This window comes from Malurus melanocephalus, unplaced genomic scaffold, assembly GCF_030028575.1.
Source record: "Malurus melanocephalus ecotype Western Australia unplaced genomic scaffold, MMel_1.1 scaffold_13, whole genome shotgun sequence".
In the NCBI taxonomy this organism is placed as follows: Eukaryota; Metazoa; Chordata; class Aves; order Passeriformes; family Maluridae; genus Malurus; species Malurus melanocephalus.
Genome location: NW_026623245.1, coordinates 643,922 through 654,915, shown reverse-complemented (window position 1 = coordinate 654,915; position 10,994 = coordinate 643,922). Strand labels below are relative to the sequence as shown.

The window sequence follows — 10,994 nt, the reverse complement described above, 5'->3', positions numbered from 1 at the left end:
CAGCCCAGAAATCCCCAAATCCTGGGCTGATCCTGCAGCAGGGGAGAGAGCATTCTGGTGAGATCCCACCCTGAATCCTGCAGGGATTTTGGAGCAGAATTACACTTTGGTTTAGGATATTTTTTTTGTTTGCCAATGAAAGCAATTCTATTAAAAACTGGGATTTCAGAAGAAAAGAGAAAATCTTCGCACTTTGGGGTCAAACTCAGCTATTGATTCCAGCACGGATTTTCTCTTTCTTTTTTGAGAGAATGTCAAAACATTTCACTGCAGACTCGGTAAAAATTTTGACATTTCCCGAGCAAAACCTTTTGTTCCCAAAAGCATTTGTTTATTCCYGATTTGACCCAAATTAAGGGACAAAAGAGTTCAGTAATTCAGGAAAACCAAGCAAAGCCCTCAGGATGGCTCAGGTTGACACAACGTGACACAGTTGGGGTTGGAGATTTTCCTCCCAAAAAAAGCTGGGATTCAAAATGTGCTGGGAATTTTTTGTTCAAAAAAATCCATTATGGGTCCAGCTTTTCCAAAGCCTCTGTGTTGGGGAAAGATCCCAATGCCCCTTCTTYGGGATGGGAATGGGAAGAGAGAGAGGAGCCCTCTTGGATGATGGGACAACACATGAAAGTGGAGAGGAAAGATACTTGAGGAAGTATTAGTTGGGATATTMWGGAAAAATCCTTCCCTGGGAGGGTGGGGAGATAATGGGATAGAATTCCCAGAGAATCTGCAGCTGCTCCATTCCTGCAAGYGCCCAAGGCCAGGTTGGATGGGACTCGGAGCAACCTGGGATAGTGGGAGATGTCCCTGTCTGTGGCAGGATGGAATGGGATGAGCTTTAAGATCCTTCCCATTCCTGGCATTTGGAATTCCCTACAAACCATTGTCACAATTGGAGGTGCCACTGTTCCCAGGAATCCGCATCATTCCAGCAGGGAAGAGACGCATCCCGGCCAAAGTGCAATTCCCGAGTTCCCTTTGCTGGGAATTTTTCCTGTGGAAACCGAGAMTTCCCTAAAAGTGCAGCTCTCAGTGTCATCACTCCAGGATTCAGGGTTAATCCCACTCCAGGATTCAGGGATTATCCTGGCTGCACTCCCACGTGGATGAATGTGGGAATTTAATCCGGGCGGATAACGWATCTCCTCCCAGCACTTGTTGTTGGTATTTCCCAAGGTTTCAGGGGCCTTTTAAGGAATTATCAGGAGATCTGACTCCTTCCAGGTGCTTTAATTAACTCCAATGCTCCTCGGACACCTGGAATCCAGGAATGCTCAGCCCATCCCAGTTTTGTCCCCATGGAGCTTCAGAAAGCATTTCTCCATTTTCCTGGCATATTTTCCCTTCAAATTGGGAAAGTCTTTAGGGAAAAGTTGGACCAGGTGAGTTAATACCAATGAGGCCGAATCAATTATACCAAAAATTATGGAAAATACTGAATTCCAACAGTTTAATTAATTAATTAATTAATTAATATCAAAATTTCGTCTGATTTTAGTCCTGTTTTATATATATATATCCTTATTAAAATAAATTCTGGGATTACACCAGATAAAGGCATTTATTGAAATATAAACTGGGATGTTACCAGTTAAAACAACTGGAATTCTGTTGTCTTTTCCTAGGATTTATGGATGAGTGGCTTCCACAAACATCTGGGCAAGTTAATGTAAATTTCCCAAATAATTCCAGYAATTAGCTTGAATTCCTTCAGGATCCTGTGATGGATTTTCACCCATCCCATCTTATCCCCTGCTCAATATTCCCTGATTTCTCTGCTCTGGAGGGACGAAGATCCAGGAAATAATTGGGATTCATGGGTGCATTCTGATGCTTTGGATCCCTCATTTCCCTGCAGGCAGAGAATTCCAAGGTTCAAGCCCCCTCCCTACAGAAGGCTGAGAAACTTGGAGCTACTCCTGCCAGATTTTCCAGCGACTGGAGCTCATTCTGCTCAGGAAACCATACCCTCTGGAATACCCAGCATATCAGTTTTAGGAACCAGGATCCAAGGAAACTTAAGAGCCTGGTTTAATTTGAGAAAATTCATCCCACTTAAGCATTTTTCCATGTCCTGCCCAAGTTGGTTTCTGATTTATCAATGACCTATTTCCCATCTATCCCAAGTTCCACTCCATAAATCACATTCCTGGCTGGCGAAACACCGGCTTTTTTACAATTCCATTAAAAAAAAAAAAAAAAAAACCCCAAAAAAAACCAAACCCCATCTCTTTCTCTGCTGCTTCGTATATTCTGTGGAATATTGAGCCATCACTTCAACAGCGATGAGTCGGAGGATTTGCAGGATGCTCCCAACATTGTGGCAATCTTTGGAGGATGAAGTGAATTAATGATTAATCTTTCCTACAAATAAACCTCATTCCCATCAATAGCGGCCTGGATTTTTTATCCTTGTTCAGTATTCCATATATATTTGGGAAGCATTACTCGGAGAGGAGCACCACTCCCTCTGCACCCCTTTCCATGGAGCAGGGGAGGTTTATGGGAGTCTCTCCTGCCCTGAGCTCGATATTGGGAAGCACTCCCTGAACTGCTGCCTGAAAAAACAAACAYGAGGCTCCAATCCCTCTTGCCATTCCCGAGGGATCCAATCCATTCACTCCRGCGGGCACTAGCCCAGGCTCCAACTGGGTGGTATAATTGCAACAAGGATAATGAACATTTTGGGAGGTTCGTTGTTAATTGTGTCCCATCCTGAGCCGTTCCCGAAGCCTTTCAAAGAACCAGGGTAAAATCCCGGCTTCCCGGAGGAAACTTCCATGGATTTAATAAGCTCCTGGGCTCTCCCCATGGCCTGTTATTTATGGGGTGGTTCTATGAAGGATTGGCTAATGGATATGGAAGAATGGCTCTGGAGRAGAACGGGATCCCTGCGGCGCTTGGAGCTGTGTGGGAATGGGATATTTGGCTCTTTCTATCCCAAAAAACAGGAGAAGGGAAAAACCAGGGAGAAAGTTGCTAGATTGTGGTGCCACTCCTGTGGCATCAAGAAACTGAATGATTTCTTGGCAAAAATTCCAAAAAAATCAGGAAATCTGTTATAGGAATGATTCAAGGCTGAATTATGCCACCAACCTGAGGGATCAACAGGGATTATGCAAAGAACCAACAGGATAATTAAGGGAGGGATCCATTGGTTCACCCGGGACACAATCCCACCTGAAAATGCTTTTATTTGGAAGTTTTCACATGGCAAAAAAGCAGGATACCAAATCAGGTTGAGGACATTGTGGAAAACTCATCCTCCAAAATGGTTTGAAAGCAATTCCAGAGAAATCAGCGGCAGCATCCRAGGGGGCTCTGCCAGGCCCTGGCCGGGTGCAGAGGCTTTGAAATGGAAACAACTCAGAAATTCCTGAAATATTCCTGAAAAAAAAAGACATTTTCACATTTCCACCAGCTCTGGTCTTGATTTTCCAGGCTGGAGGAGGAATGTTGTTGAATTTTATGGAAAGTGATAGTGGGACTCTCTGGAAGTGGCCATAAAAGATAACAGATTTTGTTTTAAAGGCAGATAAAAGTTACAGCCCCGTGTTCCTTGGAACAGGAATTTCCTTGGATACCAATAAAAACRTTGGTTATGAAGCGTTTCCTGAGGAATGGCTCTAACCCCGAATGATCCTGGTTATTTGCTGAGGAAAATGGGTTTTATCCTGAACAATAAACCTGTGGAGATTTATTAACCTGGGAAGCGCATTCCAGGCACCGTTCCGCTCCCAGCCCTTGGAATTATTGCTGGGGATAGAATGAAAAATTCCTCTCCTGCTCCAAAGCCATTCCCTGTACAATGTCTCCCATAAAAGAGTTCCTTGAGCTGGATTTTCCCAGTCTTTGCCTGGGTCCTTCCTTCCCAGTGCCAGAGCTCTGTTTAAATGGGAACGTTTCCTCTGGATCATGTTACTCTGGTGGTATTCCCYGAAGGAATATCAGGAAAACTACTTGCAATAGGAATATTTGAAACAGCCCATTGGCGCTGTCAAGGTGATCCCAACCCCTCTTTGCCTCATCCAGAGCCTGAGCCCATGGGAATTCTGTGAAAAAATAAATGGGAGAAGGCCAAAGGAGAGGCTAAGGCAGCTCCTTTCTCCACAGCAATGTGGAGATGGAGCTTCACAATCTGATGGAGTTTTCCATATTACTGTGGGATTTTGGGATTTTTGAGAGTRGGAATCCTGCCTTAACCTAAAGGAGGATGCAAATAGGGCTGTTCCTCTCCAGCTCCCATCTGAAAGGGAAAAGCTGGAGCTAAGGATGAGGAATCTCCTTTGGGAAAGGACCAATAAATCCTGAGTTTTCCTTCATTTTACCCCAATCTCTTGGATTCATCCCACATTTCCCAAGGCTGAGGATCCTGCCTTTTAGTCCTCGGTATCACATTGAACAATTTGGACTTGGAAAGACCTTCAAAGGTCCTCTAATCCAGCATCTTGCCATGGASAGGGATATCTCCCACTRGAGCAGATTAGAAGYGGTGGGATAGCAGAGAGCTGTGGGAATAGGGACCCGCATGAGCTCCATCCCAGTTCCCTGTGGAGCAGACAGGATGGAAATACAGGAATTGGCAGCATTTTGGGGAAATTCTCCCTGGTTTGGGCTGAGGCAGCACCCAGAGCTGCTGGTGCTCCATGCGGCATGGGGTGGGTATGGATTCGGATTGGGGGACATTTGGGGGACAGCTCCCAGCCAGGGCTCCTCCAGCACAGCTGAAAAATAAAATCCCTCAGAATATTCCAGCCTCTCCTGCCCTGGGATGCTTGGAACGGGAGTGGGAGGGTTAACAGAGGAATTTGGATTTGGGATAAATCAGCACATTCTGCTCCCAAGAAARGTCTGGATATGGAGCGGGATCCAGGGCAGCCTGGGTTTTGCAGAGCCCGGTCCAAGCGAGCCAGCCCAGCCTTAGGGCCRAGCGGGTAATTGGTGTTCCTAATCCGTTTGTAAAGCTCCAGCGACTCCGGAGCGCCGGGCACTCCAGGAAAAAAAAGGGATTTTTTTTCCTTCGGGATGCATGYGAATGCCAGCGGAACATCTGCACCCAATCTAGGCTCTGCTCAGCCCCCAAATATTGTTGTGGTTATGGGCAATTCCCTTAAAAGCCGATCCCTTTCCAACCTCGCATTAGTAGRGATGAAATGTTTGCTGTTCCTTTAACTCTTTTTAGGGATGGGGATTTTTTGAAGTTAAAATTCCACATTCAGGGCGCTCCTATCCCACAGCTGCTTCCCTGTTCCCTCCAACAATGGAGTTTTGYTTGGGAATCTTCATGCTTACTCAATCCTTCCAACCCCAAAAGCAACCCCACTCACTCCTTGAAATGGAGAGGGATCCGCGGTGTTTGGAAAACAATAGGATTCCTGACAGCTTTTCCATAACGTCCGTGTTTTGTTATTGCTTGGGAGACGGGAGGGAATTGAACCCGGAACAAGATGGAGTTTGACAGTTCTGGCTCTGGGAGCTCTTTCTGGCAYGGAATTTTTCCTGGAGGTGATTCCCAGACTGGATAGAGCCAGGTGGCCCCGCCTCACCCAAGGTGAAATGAAAGAAAGGGAATRTTCACAAGGCGGGGAAGCTCCTGGATGTGCAAAACTCCTCAGAAAGGTCCTCGGATCAACCCAGCAGGTGAAATTCAGGGAATTCCGACCATCCTTCCATGGACTCTTTTGGCTGTTTCTCACCTCCACCTTCAGCCTCGCTGGAGGTCTCCTGGCCACCTGGAAGGGTGGAATTCACCCAGGATCTAAGCTGGGAATCCCTCATGGATGTACTTCCTAACCCAATGTGACACAGAACCCTTTGCTGCTGATTCTGGGTGGAGCGTTGGCTTTGAGGGATTCCAGCTTTGGAATTTACCAGCTCCCTCCAAAAGCAACCGAGTTCCTGCCAGAAGGAAGTTAATTCTCCCTTTCCAGCAGATTTCCAACACTTTGTAGATTATTTTTCTCCCAGCTCTTTTCATCCCTTTCCCCAAACCTCCACTTTTCTGGGAGAGGCTTTGGAGTGGCCTCATCCGTAACCCGACCTSGCCTCCTGTCACATTTGCGTCACCRGYTCCRGGGGCCRTGCCTGGATCCTGACAACCATTCCCAACTTTAAAWTATGGCTCTGGCAACCCAAGGAAGCCAAAAGACAAATTCCCTGCTGGCTCWGGAGTGTTCCCGCAGGAGAGGGGTCGGGCAACCGGGATTGTCCAAAGCTGCCTGATTTATTCCCACTTTCTCCCATGGGAGCACCAAGCAGCCCAAGAAATGTGGATCCATCTCCAAGAGCCTCCTGTCTCCTCCTGGGATTGGGAAAAACCTACAGGAAACTGCTCCTCATCATCCCGCAGGGCACAGATACTGTGGGATCTTGGATCTTGTGCTTCCCAGGGACTTTCATGGATTCATRAGGTTTGGCAGCTCCAGGATCAGTTCTGAGCTCCCTCCTGGCAAAGGGARGTGTTCCCTGCAGGAAGGGCACAGGAACAGCAGTGGGGTGGAGCAGAGGGAATTAYAGYTCCTAAGAAATAAGCAGGGARTATTTTAGGGCCRCTTCCCWAGGTTTAGGAATCCAACACCACCCRTCAATCCCTCCCAGCTTCTCTTCCTCGCTCCTTCCGGTGGCATCCGCRAGTTTGGGAGCGCGAGGGGCTCCAGCCAGCCCCGAAATGAAAAGCGTAAATATGGAATATTAGAACCAGACCTGCTCCGGAGAGGAACTTTGACATCGCCACAAATCTGAAGAAGAAAGGGAAAACTCTGGCACAGAAGTYCCAGATGACATCATTTTCTGGGAACACCGTGCCAAAACAGGGCTATCTCCGGGAGTGAAAGCTTCGCTTGTCCTTGCCAGGTCCATATAACTTTGGGATTTAAAGGATTTTCATATTCCTGCTGCAGGAGAAGGGATGGAAAGGAGGAGGGGGGTTTTCCCATGGGAATGATTAAATTCCTATCTGTAACAGCAAGGAAGAAAAGGTTTGTCAGCCTTGTCATTGATCTTGCTTCCCAATTTCTCCAAAATCCATTGGAAGTTTCTGCAAGGAGCCCCAAACCCACAGAGCTGCTTGATGGTGGAGTAAAGCCATAATTAGAGCTCAGGGAATTTTTTCCTGCGATTTATCATCCCCAGTTTTCTACAAATTATGGAGAGTTCTGTCAAAACTCCGCCATGGCCGTGCTTCTGAAGCCGGTCAATCCCAGAGAATGGTTGATCCCACACATCYCAGACTGATCCCTGATGCTTTCCCTCAGAACCTTTGCATTCCAAACCTCTCTGAGCACCTCCCARGAATAAAAGCCCCTTCTCCAATCTCTCGCTGGGAAATGAGGAGCTGAAGTGGGATTTTCCTGGGCCATGGGCTGGGAAGGGTTTTGGGAAAGGTTTCCAGTGGTAAAAACCTGCTGGATTCCCCGAAAATGAAAAACTCTCTATTAAGAGGGAATGTTATGAAGTGCCTGWGGGAGCTGGGAATCAAATTCCCATTTCCAAGCGCAACTTAAGGCGTTGTGGGCAGGTTTACAACCCTGCAAACGAGGGGGGGATTTGCAGCTTCTCCGGAGAGCTGGGCATGGATTTTTCTGAGTTCCTGCATGAGGAGGAGGATTTCCATGAGAACACAAAGAATCCAAAGGATTTGCACTGATATAATTCTGGGAATTTTAGATCAGCTGTTTTCCAMCCTGGGCATGTGAGGACCCAGCCCTTGGATCCCAGGATCATCCACATGATGATGAGCCTGGATCTTCCCTGGGCCATCCCTGATCTCCGAGGGGACACCCATTCCAGCTTCTCCAGCCACAACCTGGAGTGAGGAGTGCTGGAATACCAGGAAAGCAGATCTGGTGCTGGTGCCAAACATCTGCGAGCCCCACTCTCCCAGCCCATTTCGAAAGCACAGGGATGGATTTAAGATTCCACACACGCCAGAAAGGAAATCAATCCGGGGTCCACCAGTGAGTCTCCAGTAACATTCCCCATCCTGCTCCGTGCTCTCCGAAGGGTGCTAAAGATATATGGAGCAGGGAGAGCTGATGGAAGCAGTTCCAGCCTCATTTTTTTTCAGGCTGGAAACCCCACTCCATCAGAAGTGTCGTGTTCCCAGGGATGGGATCGATTTTGACAGGCCCGTGGCTGCGCAAGTGTCAGAGCTGATTGCTTCCACCCCCTTGCTTTGTTCCCGTCAATTCCAAAAGTTCTGCTCCCATCAAGTCCAATTTTCCTTGGATTCTGTCAGGCTGCCTSTGCAGCAGGAGCGTGCTGGGAGCCGAGGCAGAGCACCACCTCACCTCACCCTGCCTAAAAACCAGATTATATTTATTTTGGGATTTTTTGGAGTCTCTGCTCCCAGCTGTTTTCCATGAGCTGAGGCACATGGGGAGGGCGCTGAGCTCCCCCAGGCATTTTCCCCATGCTCCCATGGGAATACAGTCCCAAGAGTATTTTCCCACCCAGCAAATCTTGTCCTTTCCCCTCCTTCCTGGGGACACCAAGCCATGATGTCCTGGACGCCCCTAACAGGTGACAGCGGGTTTGGGATCACCGAGTTTGGCTTCTTGGTGGCTCTGCCTGCTCAGGATCTGCTGGGCACACGGAAATATTTTGTGGCTGTTTAATGAGAAAATCCCTTCTCCCCTGGAGATCATGAAAATGGCATTTTTAATCACACCCAGGAAGTGTCCGGGAATGGCCATATTTGCCCTGGGGCTATGGGGAATGCTCAGCATCCAAATGTTTTTCCAGGTTTTTGACAGGTCCGTGGCAGCCTTGGAAGGGAATAACTCAGGTGCTCGTGCACTGTCCCAGCAGAACACGAATGGAAAGGATCTGATCCAGCACTGGTGCCTTGCTCATTCCAGATCTCCCAGTCCCATATCCACAGGGAAATCCCTGCCTGGGATGCKGGAATGAGGAGTCCCCAGCGGGTGCTGAGAACCGGCACACACCAAACAACAAACACCTCACTTTAAGGCTTTTGTTGTCCCTCATCATTCCCAAAGCTGCTCTTCCACACGCTGGAATGCGGCTTTCAATGGATAAACCCGGCAAGGGACCGGCCAGGACCACTCCTCCTCTGGTTCAGGTGACTTCTYCATCCTCACATCCTTAAAATCCACTCAGCCACAGTCGGGCTGCAGGTCCTGCCCTGGGACCGTGCTCTCACCTCCTTAAAATTCCCAACTTTCCCTCCCGAGCTGTACAGTTGGATGCAAAGCCCGGCTTTGCCCGGAGGCTTCGCGGCAGCAGAGGCAGAACCGAACGCAGAGGTTGGAGACAAAATAATTTCCTGGGGTGGGATGTGCTTGGCATCTCCCTCCCTCCATCCCTCCCTCCCTTCCTGCCTCCCTCCCTCCCAGCGAGACGCCCTCTCCGCAGCAATCCAGGCGTGTTTTCTCCTGCCAGGATATTCCCTCCCTGCCCCGCTGCAGGACCTGCCCCTTCCCACACAATGAAGGGACCGACGCCAGCGGCGGCGGCTGGCGGAGCCGGGAATGCGAAACCCCATCCCGAGCGCATCTCAGCCGGCTGCCCAGGAAGGGGGGGACACGGGGACAGTCCCCTGTGGGTGGGCAGCCCCCCGGGGCCAGGTGAGGTGGGGATGAGGTGTCCACGGAGCCCCTGGATGCGGGAGAATCCCAGGAGGAAGCGCAGCGAGCGGGACTGCGATGGGCTTGCGCAGGGCTGGGAGCGATTCCAAGGGATCCCACCGAGCCCTCCCGCTTCCGGAGACCCCTGGAGAAGGGATGGCGCTCACCCTGAGGGAGGGAGGCCACCGCAGTGTGCCCACGGTTGTCACTTTTTATTAAGATCCCTTATTATAAAAATATCCCATAAAACRTCGTGGCACTTTGGGTCCATTTCCATCGCTGGGCAGAGGCTCTGGAAAGGGGCTGGAGAAAGGGCTCCAGCACGGATGGATGCTCCATGGGGAAGCCAGGAATTGCTCCCCTGGGCTGGGACAGAGCCGGGAATTGCTTCCCTAGGCTGGGACATGCTCCCGGCAGCGCCTGGGGACGAAGGGAATCGCTGCATCCAACAGTCCTCGGGAAAATTGGGAAGGAGAAGGGAAAACTGAAAGCAAGGGGATAAAAAATAAAATAAAACAAAAYAAAATAAAATAAAATTTAAAAAAAAATAAAACATAACAAARAAAGAAGGTTGAGTCTCTTCTGTTATCCCTTTCTGATCGACGGAGGCAAAGTGTCCCTCCGGGAATGTCCTGCCGGGGATTTGCCATGGCAGAAAGTCACCTGTCACCKCTCAGGCTGTCCCCTTGTCCCCACTCTGGGCTTCAGTCCCGGGCTGCAGGTGCTGATTCCAAGATCCCAAGCTTTTCCTGGCCAGCTGCTCCGCGGCTCTAGGACGAGGAGGTCGGGATGGAAATTCCATGGATGGCGCTCAGAGGCTGCGGAGCTTTTCCCACGGGGCTGGGGGGTTTTCTGTCCACCCCTACAGGAACGGGGGAGAGGGAAAAGGACAGACGTGGCAGGGGATGGAGGGACTCTGAGCACGGGGACACCCCAAAAACCGCAAATTCCCCCCCGCACGGACTTCGATCACGGGGACACCCCAAAAACCGCCCCCAAGAGCCGCTCTGGGTCCCCCCAACAGACACTGTGTCTCCCCCCCACGAGTGACAGGGACAACGCTGATGGCACTGCCAAGGTCCTGGAGTTACCTGGACAGGTGACCCCGACCAGTCCCAGCCAYGCACAGAACACATCCTTATAATTCCTTGGATTTGGGGTGTCCTGGGAGGGGACAGTGCCTGGGGCAGGATCCCCCCCATTCCAGGGATGGTGAAATTTTTACTGAGCTTCATCCCAGCCCCAGATCAATACACCGGAATCCCTCCTGCACCCTCGGGGACCGGGATATTTATACCACCGGGATAAGCAGGGAGAGTTTTTAGGGAAAATCCACGAAGTTGGGAATGGGCTGAAATTGCCTGGCTGGATTTGTCTGGTTTTCCTTCCTTCTTTTTATCCTTTTCC

The 10,994-nt window shown here is 49.7% G+C and overlaps 1 protein-coding gene across 1 annotated transcript in view; it reads right to left on the bottom strand.

Annotated features, from left to right (window-relative positions):
- Positions 1 to 10,170: 10,170 nt before the first annotated feature.
- The window catches only part of PAX1 (paired box 1), a 4,636-nt gene continuing 3,812 nt past the window's right edge, over positions 10,171 to 10,994 (bottom strand). Inside the window, exon 4 of the mRNA XM_057381472.1 lies at positions 10,171 to 10,449. Coding sequence (XP_057237455.1) covers positions 10,358 to 10,449 — 92 coding nt within the window. The 3' untranslated portion in view covers positions 10,171 to 10,357. The remainder of the gene's footprint in view (positions 10,450 to 10,994) is intronic.